This window comes from Punctularia strigosozonata, assembly GCF_000264995.1.
Source record: "Punctularia strigosozonata HHB-11173 SS5 unplaced genomic scaffold PUNSTscaffold_12, whole genome shotgun sequence".
In the NCBI taxonomy this organism is placed as follows: domain Eukaryota; kingdom Fungi; phylum Basidiomycota; class Agaricomycetes; order Corticiales; family Punctulariaceae; genus Punctularia; species Punctularia strigosozonata.
The window spans coordinates 385,386-400,307 of record NW_006767444.1 but is presented as its reverse complement, the minus strand read 5'-3'; the positions used below and the strand labels follow the sequence as shown (position 1 = coordinate 400,307).

The following is a 14,922-nucleotide window of genomic DNA, read 5'->3' as shown; positions in this document are numbered from 1 at the left end:
ATCATGCGCTTCCAGCGCACGCGCGATTTCCTCCTCCGACCAGTCGTATTCCGCGTGCATCATGAATAGGTCATTGACAATCCCCTTCTCTGCCTCCCACTCTGCACGTACATCCTCCGTTTCAGCCGGTGCGGACAGCCCTGTGCGTGTCGGTCCATCCATCGGGTTTGATGCTCCTGGCCGGTGGCGGACCTCGATTATATTATGCCCCAGGACTGCCTCCTTCCACCGTGCGTGCGCTGGCGGTAAGTTCTCATGCTGGAGAAATTCTACAACTGATTTAGCGTCACATTCCAAAATAATTTTGACGCCAAAAATGTATTTGTAAAATTTGTCGAAAGACCATTTGATCGCCGCCAACTCGAGGATGAAAGGGTGATATCTCGACTCAGCTGGCGTCGTCTGGCGCGAAGCAAACACGATCGGGTGTATTGATATCTTCGTTTTTGCTTCATCGAGATGCTCTTGCGCCAGGAAGGCCGCCATTGCTCGGGTTGATGCGTCTGTTCCGATGATGAATGGTGAGCCGTCGTACACTGGTGCCGCCAGGACCGGTGCCGTCGTCAGGGTGATTTTCAGATATACGAAGGCACGTTCGTGCTCATCCGTCCATCTCGACTCGATATCCATGCCTTGGAGTGCCCGCTTGTATGCTCCACGGTTCTTCCAGATCCTCTGGGCACTGGCTGGGAGTTGTCTTGCTCCCTTGGTCAGAGCTACCAAGGGAAGCGCCCGCTTCGCAAAGTCAGGGATGGTGCTTCGGAAATAGCTAACCGTCGACACGAACTGCAACACGCCGTGTGCAGTCCGCGGTCGTGGCCACTGTAAGATCGTGGCCGTCTTCGTCGGATCTGGGTGTATCCCCTCGAAGTTGATGATCTGTCCACCAAACTTTACGTACGGAAATCCCAGAAGTGTTTTCGCCGGCGCCAGGGAAAGGTGAAACTTCCGACATAACTTGAGGATTACTGTCAGCTTCTCGAGGAACTCTTCCCATGTCATGGCGCCGGCCGCCAGGTCGTCCATCCACGTCTGTAACCACTCCATGAGGTGAGCGAATATTCTGTACATGAGAGTATTGAACGTAGATGGTGCGCCATGGAGGCCGAAGTTCATCCGCACGTTCCCGAAGTATCCTCGTCGGACGACGGCGAATGCGGTCTTCCCCACATCGCAGTCACGGATTTTCACCGCGTAATATCCTGAATGTAGATCCAGCGACATGTAGAGCTTCTTTCCGACGAGTCTCTGGGCCTTGACATCGAGCTCACCTGTCGGATGCGCGGGTACACATGCGTGACGGTTGATCGCCGTGTATGCCTGGCATATCCGCCATCAGGACTCTACGAATGGCTCAGTCCGATCGTGGATGAATCGCTCAGGTGATACGTCAGTAGGCAGCCGCAGGCGTGGATCGTGTGGCAATAGAATGTGGACCCTGGATGCCTCTTCGTTTGCTAGCCGTTTCATGTCTTCCTCGGATAGCGTTGGTCGTGGTCGGTCTTTCGGTGCAAGATTAACCGAGTTAACGCACTGGACCTCCTCCGGTCTCAGCTGCCGGATGAAGCCAGCGTCCTCCAGCTCCTTGATCTGGGCGAGGAACCAGTTCTCCTGAGGCTCCGTCATGTACTGGCTTGGTTTGGGGAATGTCGGGAGGCGAACACCCTCCGGAATGTTGATTTCGTGTTCTATCCCATCAACTGCTCGTACGTCACTCAGCTTGAGTGCCCACACGTCAGCGTACTCCGTGCAGAGATTCAGGACCTCCTCCCTTTGCTGGTCTGACAAGCCAGGCCCCGTCTGTATGAGCTCTCGTATCCTCGTCTTGCGCTCGCTTGAAAACCTCCACGAGTCGTCGTCAGCTCTGGTTTTTGGAGGTCCGTTCTCGCGCTCCCATTCGTCCAGGTCGATTCCTGGTCCAAACTCTTCGCGCTCGTCTTTCCCAACTCCAAGGACATTCTCAGGCCCGGACCCATGAGACGTGTCAGTTTCAGGTCCGTCGTGTTTGGGAATTTCATCGGAACTCGCCTCGACGGGGGTTGGAGAGACCCCCGAGTGCGTTTCCTCGCCTTTTGGTGAATCCCCTTGAGTTCGGTGCATCCAGTCCCGTCGTCTCGCGGCCTTCCATGTGGTTTTGTCCGGAAAATGACCTTCTTGCCATTTTGGTTGGTTGGTGATCTGTACTGGTTTTTCGGTAGTGCAGTTCATGTCCGCCCGTGTATGATAAGGTACTTGCCTCGGAGGGGCTGGCAAGGCCCCTACGAGTTTGGTTATGCCGTGGTCAACGTGGTCGACCACACTGACCACATAATCTCTGTACCTCGTCGTAGTTCCGCGTCCTTGTCGTTTTGTACGTTCAAGTGGGCCCGTCTCGTCTTCCTCGTCATGCCCATCCTCTTCGTGCTGCTCTTCCCCTCCCTGCTCTGGCCTCCTTTCCTCGTCGTCTGCTATCTCCTCTGCTGTTTCTCCATCGTCCGTCGCCCCTTCCCTTCGCTTTATTCGCTCTAGCCTCTCGTTCTCAATCGTGACCACTAGTCCGCCTGGTATTTTGACCTCTAGAATGTCCTCGCCGTACGTGTGGGTAGCCTCGATGGCAAATAGCCATGGTTTCCCTAGCAGAACCTCGAACACTCCTTGCGTGTCGAGTATCTCCAGGGTCGTCATGACTTGTATGCCCTTCATCGTCACCAATACCGTCACCTGTCCTTCTGACCTTGAGATCTTCCCATTGGCCATCCTCGCCGTCGTCTTTGACTCTGACTTTTCGCCCAGCACCGCAGCAAATATCCCATATACCACGGTATCAATGACACCTGGAAGCATGCAGCCATCGTCGACGGTCGCGGTTGCTCGCAATGCGTGAGTTGCCCCCTTCGGTCCTTCGAGAACGACGGTTTGTCGGAACGTCGTATGCGCTCGTGGGTCATTCGGCTCTCGTTGCGGTACGAGCCAAATGTTTTCGTCTGTAGTCTCTGGTTGCTTCAAGACGCGTGCCCTCTCAATGCCATAGTCATCGGTATGCCTTGTCGGGTCGACGTGCAGCAAATTTATTGGATCGAGACTACAATGAAGTGATTGAGTGCGTGCGAGGAGTTGTTTACAGGTCCATTCAGGTGAGACTCCCCTCGAGGGGGGTGTAATCCATCCCCCCACTAAGTCATCCCACTTTTCCAAACGGTTGAGGGGTGTGCGTATCTTCGCGAACGAGGTTATCTGTCGGCGTTTCTCCCTATCCGTAATGGACTGGTATGTCGACGAGAGTTTGATGGGCGTGAGGCGATCGTTATCTGTATTGTCCCCCCTCCCGCTCGCGTTGCGAGGAGGGACCGTTGCCGATGCTCCTTGGGTTGATGAGGACCGGGGTTTGCGCCACCCTTCGTTCAAGCGCAAGCCCCGCTGTCTTTTTCCTCGTCACTCTCGTCTCCGCCCATATCGTACGCCCCACTCGTATCCTCGACCCCCTCCGTCGTCACGTCCTCCACTGCTGCCACCTGCGCCCCGCGGTTCTGCTTCCGCGTTTCCGTCTTCTGCCTCGCCACCGCACGCCTGAACTCCCCTTCTCTCTCACTCAAGAGTTTGGGATTCGTGCAGACGGAGGCGTTCCGTCCCCATTCGTGGATGTGGCCGCAGTCGAAGTGCTCGCCACTGCCTGCTTTCGCAGTTCCTGGCGACAGAGGGTGGTCCATCCAATGCTGGACAGGTCCGTTCCCGTATCGGCGGCGATGCGCGTCCGCGTTCCTCCAGTATTCGGCTTCGCCTTGCTGGGTCTTGTCGAATGGGCCACAGAAGACCACGACAGAGCGATCTGTCCGGTTCCCGCCACCCGATGTCGCCGTGTTCGGGTTTGCAGCCAGTGTCTGCCGCGCCGACGTATCTGGAGAGGCAACCGCCTTCCGGGCCTGGGTTTGTAACGATTTCCATCGGGTGTCGAACTCATCCAGCCGCGTCTCGACGAGTTTGATACGCGCCTGTTCGAGAAGGTAATGGTCGAGTTGATGGACGTCGATCTTCGTTAACCCCAACACCAGGTCCTTCAGCGTGGTTGGAGGCTTCGTAGCAAGTACTGCCATGTTGCGCAGGACTACCGGTATCTTGCGCCATGCCTGGCGTGCCTTGCCGGCCTCTGTATGGTCGACCACCCCCAGTTCCTTGCCCACGTTCGACAACCGCTCCGCAAACCAGACGTGCCGCCTAATCTCCTTCGTCTCCATCCCTTCCTTCACCACCACCGGCTTCGCCAGATCCGATTCCTCTAACCTCATCCCTTCCCATTCGACCTCAACCTCCTCCTTGCTCCTTCCCCTCGCGGCGTACTCAGCCTCAAACGCGGTTGTGAGCATCGACCAGCTCGACGTCTGGGCTGATCCCAAAGCCTCGTACCACGATCTCGCAGGGCCCCTCATTCTCGACTTGAAAATGGACAACCTGTCCGATTCCGCAAACCTTCCAACCATCATGAGACAGTCGAAGTCCGTCAACCAGTCCTCTGCATTCTCTCCCGAGTAACCGGAGAAGGTCGGCGGTAAGGTTGACATGTTCGTCGGCAGCCCAGATCTGGGTGGGAGTGGGGGTGGGAATGGCGGGGGTAACGGTGGTAGTCGTTTGTGAAGGTGGGGTGGGTTTTCCCGTTGGAAGGGTGGGGGGAGTTGAAACGGCGAGACGCTGCGTTCTTCGTCCTTGATCACCCCTTCCGGTGTTTCTGCTTTTACAGGATCCGAGCGGGGCGTAGAAGACTGCGTCGAGCCCCAGCCAAATATTGCCTCGTCTAGTTGTAGTTGTGAGCTGTCGACCGAAGTGTGATCACCAGCCAAGAGATCGGCTAGATGTCGATTCTGTACCGCAATCCAGGAGCTGTGGGATGAGAAAACTTGCCCGCCGGGTCGTCCAGCGCCAAGATCACGTCCAGGTGAATCGTCCGGGGTAAGGGAGGATCCCCAGACTCGGGAGTTGTCGTCGATTTCGTCTTCCGCCAGCCTGGATGTTGGATAAAACGAGAAGTCGTAACTGAAGCGCCCGCTGCCCGCCGGGCCTGAAAGAGTCGTGAAGTGTGAAACACTCTCGTCACCACCTATAGGAGACCAACAGGGGACTGAGGAGGAACCCTGGATCTCGAACCGTAGAACAGATAACGCGATGCGGAAGCGTAAAGAAAGCTGAATAGAGTCACGTTATCGCGTATCGTACAAGTTAAGTCGGTGCGTCTATATCTATCAGTCCTGATTCTACTCTATCGGCAACAACGGACACACCCCATCAGAGTTGACGACCATCGGACCCAGCTCCTCAAATTTGAGCGAGTCCGAGCCTACCGCCACCTTCGCTGTGTCGCCAGTTTCGGATGCAGAAGGGGCGGGTAAGAGATGGTTTTCGGGCGTAGACATGGCAAGTTCTGGGTAGTGAGCACGATCCGATATTGCACTTAGGCTTACAAGGGTAGTGATGAAGCTTTGAGTGGAACTGCGTTAGCGTTGCAGCTGCATGATGTGCATGAAGAGGCCATTTCATACACTGCATGCAGTTCTCGAAAGTTCGGGGGAAAAGTCGGCGTTGGACGTTCTGCCTGTTATCTACTGATGGTTAAAACCGGCTGTTTGATTGTCAGCCTTCGATAGCTCAGCTGGAAGAGCGTGGGACTGTAATGGTTAAATGCTTGTCATCCCAAGGTCACTGGTTCGATCCCGGTTCGAAGGATAGCTTTTGATGTCGTGCGCTAGGCAGGTATAATCCTTTGCTCAGGAATACAGGATGAGGGCCATTTCTGGTGTTGCCGTGAGTCGAGAACGTTGCCTACGGTGCATTAACCCGCTCGGCGCTCGCGCGTTAACGCGTTGACAACTTGACACGCTCCCACACTCACGTTCTTACCATTACCGCAACGCCTGTGCTTCCCATAGCGAGCCTCAACCGTCATGGCGACAAGGCGATTGAACGCATCGGTTTCGTTGTCAGGAGGGCGAAAAAAGCTTTGTAGTGCGCTCAACGATCGCGCCTCGAGACGTTGCCTGGCCCCTGGGTGTCGTTGAACGCCCATCGGATGCCGACTCATCAAGCGGTCACTAGCCCGCGGAGGAATCGTACTCTTATCAGTAATTGGATACCTTCGAACACCAAGCGCCCAATATTTCCCTTGCCAAGGCAACGCTTGCAGGAATCGCTTCCAGTCCCAGTGTTCATGGGCGACTGCATCCGACGCGCTCGCGATTTGCCCAAAGATACGGAGCTTCGCCTACAGTGGCCTGCAACCAAGCAGCTTTATGAACGTGCTACTCATCGCCACTACCACCACTTGTTTGTTGGGTTCAGAGGCATCGCCTCTGGACGGAGCATCTTCGAATTCGTGTCCCCATGGTCAGGTACACTCCGCCGTGGCAACGCCGTTTTCGTCGGAGCTCTGGTTGAATCATATGCCGATGCAGAGGTATGAAAATGTTCACACTAGTACTGCATAGCATGGAACTTCATGCAAGCGTAAGTCTTAACAGGGCGACTACTTCCCATGCAACCTTAGGCTGCATGCTTTCCAGGTGAGGCTTCAGAAGCAGCTCTCATAGCACAGCTCGGATATTCATACGGATGTACACAGGTTTCTCCACAGAACTCGATGATTTCTCTCACGATTGCAATGCAATACACCTCGTCGGTAGTTAGTTTGAGGTGGTTGTTTCGACTGGATGGCGCTTCCTTGACCGCAGTAGCGGCGAGAGAGAGGGTCACGGTGAGCTTTTGATGCGCTCAAGTGAGGCACCGACGGTATATTGCGCGCGTATCTCACGCGAAACATCTGTTAGGCGCCCAGATATAATATACGAACCGAACACCATATGCACGACAGACGGTCTTGTTCTTTCCCCATCGCCTCCGCATCCCCTATACTCGCTCACATAGACAACGTATAACGTCCACCTGCAAACATGGTCAAATCGTTCTGGATTGCGAGCATCGCGCTATTGACCACGGCGACGCTCTTCAATCTACTTGTCGCGATCGGTCAGTCCGGTTTCTGTGTATGCTAGGTAAAACTCACGCGTTGGCTGCTGTCGGCATTGGCGTCCAGGCTTGCCGTCTCTCCCTGCACTAGATGTCGTAAGGGTTCACTCCTCCGGGACCATCCCTACGGATTCCCAAAATGGCGTTCCAATCAAGGAACTCAGGGTAAGCATGAAAGATGTATCATAGCGGACACCGCCTGACCCACTCTTTTTGTTAGATGGGGACCTGGGGCATCTGTGTATACGAGGCTCCCAACGGACACCGCATATGCTCCCCCGCTCGTACGTTCTCAATCATGTGCACAATCACACCAGTGTTGATTATCGAACCTTTAGACCATGCTTATATCGTTCCGTTCTTTGGCCCCAAGAACCTTGAGATCGTCGGCAAATCCTGGACGCGCGGGCTCGCTGTTCATCCCGTCGCCGCCGGCGCTTCGTTCATCGCATTGGTCCTCGCCGCGGCGTTTAGCACGCACGTCACCGCGATGTTAGCGGCGTCGTTGACCGCTCTTCTCGCCGCTCTCCTTACCTTGATTGCCTTCGCTATCGACATCGCCCTCTTCGCTTTCACTCACCATCAGGTGGGCAAGGTCAAGGACGTCCACGCGAACGTCGACGCTGGGCCGGGTGCGTCCGCCTCTCTTGCCGCGTCGGTTGACACACATTCTGACGCTTCGATATGTTTGAAGGCTTCTGGTTAACGCTCGTGGCTCTCATCCTCCTGTTCGGTGCGGCAGCGACGGTGATATTCGGGCGTCGCGCCGAGAACAACACGAGGTATCCCTCCTCGGGCGGAGGAGGCAAGAACCCCTTCTCCTCCCTCTGGGCCCGGTTGACTCGATACTAAAACATACGTCTTGGGTTTCTTCCTCTTCTTCTTCTGGTTTCATCAGTGTTTTTGATTCAATGGTTGGAGATACCCTGCTGATACTCATGACTGTGATTCCCTACCGTTGTCTATGACTGATACTGGTGGTCCGCGTTCCTATCGTGATGGTTTACTCAGACTTTGCAGCGTCGTTCAAGGTTTCCTGGAACGATCAGCCGTGGCCTATTCCATGTTAGCTAGTCGACGATAATGATTGTATTAGATACCATTTTCATCAATGAGGTCAAGGGACCGTGAGTTTAATTCTTCGGCCAAGTCCTTCATGTTCGTGACCCACAACGTTGATCCTCACACCAAATGGGAAAAGTAAGAAAGTAGAGCAAGATGTAGAATACAGCAATACTTATTACCCCAGCATCGCTTCCTTTCCGTACTTTTCGACTGAAGCTCCTTCATGTATATCAGGCGCATCTCGAGAGGGCCCCGTAACCTACTATTGAATGCCTAATCGCCATCCGTACGTTGAACGGGTCTGGTGACGAGGATCATACGCCCCGTTTCCAAGTAAAGTAACGGAGACGGACGGAAACAGAGGAATTAGATACTGTTTCCTTTCAAACCATGCGAATTGCGCTCAGCGTATCTCTGTCTCTACTAGTAATATATGGACATTACGCGAAGCGTCATAGCCGAGGATACTCATAATCTCGATGATATGCACAGTTTTCAGAGATAATCGAAACGACGGAATGTTCAATAAACATCCGCGCTCAAGAACAAATATGGCACGGAACCGCGGGGATGGGGCAGTTAGCTGGCCCTCTGCATGGCAGACTACCGAACGTTGGGTATCCTGAATTGAGGAATGTCTTCAACGCTCACGGATTAGGGCAGCACGGCAGGCTGGGATCTGAAGTAGTCGGCTCGAACGGACAACAGTTCACCACGGCATTAGACGCGACGATGCTATGGTAAAGAAGCACGAGTCAGAGTCCGTCCCTAGAGCAGGCGCTTGGACTCACAAAGACATGAGGGCCACAATTGCGCTGATACGGACGAACATGCTGATACCCTTTGAGGGTTATGATTTCAGAGACACTTCCAAGGACATCTGGAGTCCTTTTATAAGTACTCGCGTAGAGCGATGTAGGCGGAGGGTCCGCGCAGACCCCGCCGTTGCCCAGTGCTGGCTCTTGGTGGCAACTCGGCAAGCCTATCGGCGCCACCAATGCAACTTGTTGATGCCCGAAAAGAACGTCGCTGACGTTATTCTAAAGAAATCGCAGCAGAGCATCACACGGAAAGGACATTCATGTCGCACTCATGCCGTATGCTTCATTTCGGTTGATCGCGAAAACGTTGGAACTCTGTGATGCAGCGTGTGTGGCCGCATTCTTCGGAGAGGCATCTCGGGAACGCCTTGAACGGCGTCATGGTGGGGTCGCAACCGTAGTAGGGGATCAAGACTTTGATAAACTTGGCTACCTCCTCGGGTATGCTTTGGTAAACGAGGCCAGGTCCTGGTGAAGCTCATCCAATCAAAGAGAAGATCCGGATAAAGAAATTGAAACGCGCGCGCGACTTCGAGTTTTCAATCTGTGAGGACCTGCTCACGTGATCATTCAATGACTCCGAGTTGATGCTGCGTCTTGCTGCGATTCCTGGACGTAGACTTTTGCGCATTCTTCGGTGCATGATTCATGGAGCTCTTCCATGGGCGATGTTGTGATCGGCGACACGCAAGGCCGACATCGCAAGGCTCTGACGGGACTTGTCTTTGACCCACTTAACCTTCTATACGGGCTCGCGACTGCTCACGATTGTCTGCCAATGCACAACCGATTATTTGGGAGTCAACCTTCGTGTCGATGTGTACCAGCATGGCTCCGATAATTCAATATGCTACATATACTCCCGGTGTTACGGCACTTCGCTGATAATCGCTCGAAACATCATAACCACTCCCGGACAACACGGGTTCAGCTCGCTGCTCTGGTACTAATCACCGGTAGCTAAGGACGCACAGACACTGCTTCCTCGGGATGGCACCGATTACAGGGAATCTGGTGATAGCACCCATTCCGTGCCTGCGCATGCATTGCCGTGTATGCGCATCCGCCGTTCCGATGCCCCCGACAGCTCAGAATACAACGAATAATTAGCAATCACGATGTTTGTATCCCGTTGGTCCCGCCAGGCATATAAAGGCCGTGCATGTTTCCTTTCTCTGGCAAGCTTTGCATTCAACTTCATACCCACGTCGTTGAAAGAATTGAGGCATGTACTCCATGAAGCTCGCCGTCGTCGGGTTAATGACCATCTTGTCGTGAGTCACTTGCGAGATTCCATTCATGCCTTGCTGGACTGAAGATGTGTCACGCGCACAGGGTTGTCGTTGCTGCCCCCCAGCCTCAGAACACCAACCTTCCCTGCTGCCCAGCGGAGTATGCAAAATATACTCGCGGTGGTTTCTGCGACATACTGATGATTTTGCATTGTAGGCCTCTCTGCAGACCGCCACTCAAGTGCCCTATTCCGTGTCAACAGTGCGACTGAATGACGAGCCCTTTGTTACTCATACGGAGGTCTAAGACGACCGCATACATTCCATCGTTTCGTATCAATCTACATTCGCAGTCAACATAGCCCTTCCATTCGTGATCTATGATATGACCGTCTGTCTCCTAGTCTTTGCTACGTATGTTCAACGTCGCGGTTAGGCCGTTCCCCTCTTTCGCTACTCAGTGCTCAGCTTGAGCTGCCGGTTTTCCTTCCAAAGTCTGGGTTCATGATATCGCATAACCTCTGTTCACCCTCTTACTTGATCACTGCACGCTGTCTGATTTGTCCTCTCGCTGACCGCGTACCACTTGTAATCGATGCTGCACCAATTCCTCGAATGATTGTGATAGCGCTAATACGGTTTGTTATACTTAGGATGCTCATAAGGGAGAGATACACATCCAAATCAGCTTGGATCTGGGGGGGTCATGTTCCGCTGAAGCCCAACCAAGGAAATGGACAGGAACATCGGTGTTTGACAGATGGCGACAACAGCGTAGAGGGTAAAGACGTACGATGACGGGACTGGCTGTGGCAGGCCACTTGTGCGATCTTCGGCCAGTTTCGGTCGTCAGGCGCCTTCCCACAGTTGGATTTCGTCTTTTCCGCTTATCTGATAACCATGATGATCTCCGAGCCTGCGCTCGTCGACGACCAGGCCCTCCCGCGCTCCATTCTCGTGCTGTACGCAACCGAAACTGGCACCGCCGAGGATACCGCATATCGTGTCGCACGCCAATGTGAACGAATAGACTTCCATGCGCGCGTCGCCAGCGTTGACACATACCCTATCGTGAGCTATACGGAGTGTGTAGACGGAGACTCCGAGATTGACATCTCTTTCATTGCAGGAGGAGTTGATCTCCGAACCTTTGGTCGTCTTCGTGATTTCTACCACTGGATCTGGCAAGGAGCCACGCTCAATGACCCCGCTATGGAACCTGCTCCTTCGCTCGGACCTCCCAGAGGATTTATTCGAGGACATGCACTTTGCCGTCTTCGGCCTCGGCGATACGGTGTATGAAAAATTTTGCTGGCCAGCAAAACTCCTCGAACGACGTCTTCTCAGTCTAGGCGGGGCAAAGTTGTGCGATCGTGGTGAAGGCGATGACCAACACAGACTCGGGTAATATCATGACTCCTTTGTTCCTAGTATGTCGATTGACCTCCCCGCTCCTCTCGTCGAACTAGCCTGGATGGCGCGTTCCGACCTTTTATGAATGGGCTGCTCTCGGCTCTCTTAGTTCGATGTCCGATGCCCCACGGATTGGTCATGAGGACAGCGGATGATCTTCCCAGACCTCGTGTCCTGGTACGACACCGCGCCAGCCCGGGTGACTCTATCCCAGGTGTTGGGCACACCCCGGCTCTCGATGCCGGTGCAACATATCATGAGGCTACCCTCACCTGTAACCGGCGGATAACATCGGAGGACTGGTATCAGGACGTTCGTCACCTCGAGTTCCGGTTCGACGATGACATCCAGTGAGTCCCTGATTTACGATACAGTTGACTTCTCGCATACACATTGACTACCAGATACAACCCAGGCGATATTGCCGTCATAGACCCCGAAGCGTCCGAAGAGGACGTCAATACCTTCCTTGACGCTATGGACTGGACCAACGATGCAGACCGTCCTCTCGAACTCAGTTCCGCGACAGGTACCCTACTCGCTGTCTTGTGGAGATTATCTTCTGATCCCGTTCCCTAGATCAATCCCTCCCACACAACATCCCACGGACATCGACTTTGCGCCAGCTATTCACGAGGTATCTCGATTTCTCCTGCGTCCCACGACGTTCCTTCTTCGAGGCATTACGGCATTTCGCACAAGATGAGATGGAGCAGGAGAAGTTTGACGAGTTCCTCAGCGACGACGGTGCGGTACGACTGCGCGTGCGATGATGCGGTTCTGTTGACCTACAGCTCTCCTGCGCAGGATGAGCTGTACGAGTACTGTTTTCGAGTGCGACGGACGATCTTGGAGGTGCTGTCCGAGTTCCGTTCCATCAAGATACCCATGGAGTATATCTTCGAAGTGTTCCCGGCGATGCGTCCGAGGCACTTCTCGATCGCTAGTTCCGTAAAGGTGATTCTTCTGTCCTTCCTCGCCGATTATAGGCGTCGGATGCTCATTGTGGGCCCATCTGTAGCGCCACCCTCACGAAATTCACCTCTGCGTCGCTATTGTGAGGTATCGAACGAAGCTGAAGATTCGCCGGAAAGGCGTTGCAACCAGCTATCTCGCTCCACTTCGTGCCGGTAAGCAGTCGATATCTTTCATACCCTAAAGAACCCCCTGCTGACTCCAAAACAGGAACTCGAATACGTGTGGGCATCCGGCCAGGCCTGATGAGCTTGCCTCCGGATAAGACAACACCGGTCATCTGCATCGGACCTGGTACGGGAATCGCTCCCATGCGAGCTCTCCTCGAGCAACGTATAACGGAAGGCGCTCATAGTTAGTCCTCCGTCTCTTCCTACGATGCTTGGGAGATGCTCACTAGACATGAACAGGTAACGTGTTGTATTTCGGTTGCCGATCCGCAGGGAAGGACGAGCATTACGGGGAAGAATGGCGAACTTACGCAGAAGATAAGAAGCTCGTCTATCGGAGAGCGTGCTCCCGCGACGTTCCGGATGGCAGGAAGCGTATCTACGTGCAGGATCTTATGGTTCAAGACGAAGACAGAAAGAGGCTCTGGGAGCTCATTGACGCTCGCGGCGCCTGGGTGTACGTCTCCGGGTGAGCTGCTCAATGCGTGCCTCCCCTCGATCCCGCTGATCCCCATCCTTTGCAGATCTTCGAACAAGATGCCCGCCGCGGTGAAGGCCGCATTGCAGCATGTCATCGAGGTTGAAGGCGGGAAAAGCAGTGAGGAGGCCCGGACGCACGTTACTCTCATGGAACGGACAGGTCAGTATACCGAGGAGTGCTGGAGTTGAGCGCAGCTGCTGTTTGGTATAACACGCAGCATATCTTGGTCCTGCTGTGATCTTCTGCCCATCATTGTTGTAACTACTGCGTAGACAATAATATGTAAAGCCCAGATCTAGAAAGACAGGGACATGTACATGTGCTAATAGTAAACACGCGCAATTCGCAAGGCATTACTTGCCAGGCTGCACGCGCCGCCCTTCAGCTTCAGCTCCTTGACGCCTAACCACGACATGTCTTGGCCTTGGTCGTCGGCAGCGCCAGCAGAAGATATACCCCCGGAGGAAATCGATACCGATGCCTCATTCTTCGAGAAAGAGGTTGATCACGCCGTAGAGAAACTAGACGGCATCCCGACACCCCTGCTGCTGTTTTCCGCGTTCGCGCTGGGCGCAGCTTCTACATATGCCTGCATTCATGCCCACCGTCGGTTCTGGAGACGACTACCGAATGGAGACTGGATCACCCCCGAGCATTTTGCTAAGAAACGGTGGATCAAGGGCGTCGTCACCAGGTACTAGGACTTCGCCGTGCGCCAATCCTGGTGAACCTGTCCTCCGCGTTCTGACGCGGTTGACACTAGTGTAGGCGACGCGGACAACTTCCGTCTGTACCATACGCCTGGCTTCGGATGGAGGTGGCCATTGAAGTTCCGACGGGTTCCTTCGATAGCGAAAGGTAACGTCCTCTCGGGTTCCCGACGTTTCACCATTGCCGAACCTCTGACTCTTCGCAGAGCTGAAGGATGAGACTATACACATTCGGATGGCTGGGATTGACGCACCGGAGGTGAACTCTGTTCGTTATCTTCGATCACGGCGTTGATCATGACCGTCTTCGCCAAGGCCGCGCATTTCGGCCGGCCAAGCATGCCTTATGCTGCAGAAGCTCTTGCATGGCTGAAACAGACAGTCGATGGCAAAGCCATATACTGTCAACTCATCAGGCGCGATCAGTACTTCCGCATAGTACGTCCGGCTCATTTTTCTGAACCTGATTGTCTAGAGTAATGTCCGCACAGGTTGCTGTACCGGTACTCCCACCACGCCTCCTCCCAGCTTGGCTCAAGTCCGGAAGATGCATCTCGCTGGAAATGCTGCACGCTGGCTGGGCATCGACGTATCAACAAGCCAACGCGGAGTATGGTCAGTGGGGCAAGGAAGAATTCTTGAGGATAGAGCACGAGGCCAAGTAAGCGCTCGAGCGTCCTTTGCCTCATCATCGTTCTGAGGTCAATCTAGAGTCGCGCGACGAGGACAGTGGGCCAACGGTATAAGTGGAGAGACGCCCGCAGAGTATAAGAGGCGCCATGCTGGTTCTGCAGATGCGGCAGAGAAGACGACCAAGGACTCACCAAAGCCTCCGGCGAAGAAAGTCGGGTATGGTTCTGCAGATGCGGCAGAGAAGACGGCCAAGCCCTCACCAAAGCCTCCGGCGAAGAAAGTCGGGTTGCTTGGACGGTTGTTCGGGAGGTCATGATGATACGGCGGCTTTCGGTAGCGACGTCTTCGGACAGTTTCGAGCTATCAGCAGGCTGGTTGCTTTGGCGTGGTGTTGACATGTGAGGCTGGTCCGTTGTTTAGCACATACAGACGTCA

General features: G+C 54.2%; 4 protein-coding genes and 1 non-coding gene across 5 annotated transcripts; 4 read left to right on the top strand and 1 right to left on the bottom strand.

Annotated features, from left to right (window-relative positions):
• Positions 1-3,380: 3,380 nt before the first annotated feature.
• Positions 3,381-5,381, bottom strand: PUNSTDRAFT_137244 (uncharacterized protein; the record flags this gene model as incomplete). The annotated part of the gene is made up of 3 exons (XM_007386878.1): positions 3,381-5,029; positions 5,084-5,153; positions 5,250-5,381. The coding sequence occupies 3 exons, from the start codon at positions 5,379-5,381 to the stop codon at positions 3,381-3,383; spliced, it is 1,851 nt and encodes a 616-aa protein (XP_007386940.1).
• Positions 5,382-5,602: 221 nt separating this feature from the next.
• On the top strand, positions 5,603-5,691 carry PUNSTDRAFT_t87. The gene has a single exon. It is a non-coding gene; the product is annotated as a tRNA-Tyr (tRNA).
• A 1,196-nt stretch (positions 5,692-6,887) lies between these two features.
• PUNSTDRAFT_145686 (uncharacterized protein) lies at positions 6,888-7,863 on the top strand. The gene is made up of 5 exons (XM_007386877.1): positions 6,888-6,987; positions 7,055-7,152; positions 7,208-7,271; positions 7,326-7,619; positions 7,682-7,863. Exons 1-5 carry the CDS (start codon positions 6,912-6,914, stop codon positions 7,837-7,839), a joined length of 690 nt encoding a protein of 229 aa, XP_007386939.1. The 5' UTR covers positions 6,888-6,911; the 3' UTR covers positions 7,840-7,863.
• Positions 7,864-11,005: 3,142 nt separating this feature from the next.
• PUNSTDRAFT_122201 (riboflavin synthase domain-like protein) lies at positions 11,006-13,433 on the top strand (the record flags this gene model as incomplete). Its single annotated transcript, XM_007386876.1, has 10 exons — positions 11,006-11,176; positions 11,235-11,509; positions 11,575-11,868; positions 11,923-12,047; positions 12,098-12,270; positions 12,326-12,475; positions 12,540-12,648; positions 12,704-12,847; positions 12,904-13,132; positions 13,188-13,433. 10 exons carry the CDS (start codon positions 11,006-11,008, stop codon positions 13,330-13,332), a joined length of 1,815 nt encoding a protein of 604 aa, XP_007386938.1. The 3' UTR covers positions 13,333-13,433.
• A 124-nt stretch (positions 13,434-13,557) lies between these two features.
• Positions 13,558-14,803, top strand: PUNSTDRAFT_74131 (nuclease; the record flags this gene model as incomplete). The annotated part of the gene is made up of 6 exons (XM_007386875.1): positions 13,558-13,838; positions 13,908-14,002; positions 14,061-14,113; positions 14,170-14,292; positions 14,346-14,515; positions 14,566-14,803. 6 exons carry the CDS (start codon positions 13,558-13,560, stop codon positions 14,801-14,803), a joined length of 960 nt encoding a protein of 319 aa, XP_007386937.1.
• Positions 14,804-14,922: the final 119 nt, after the last annotated feature.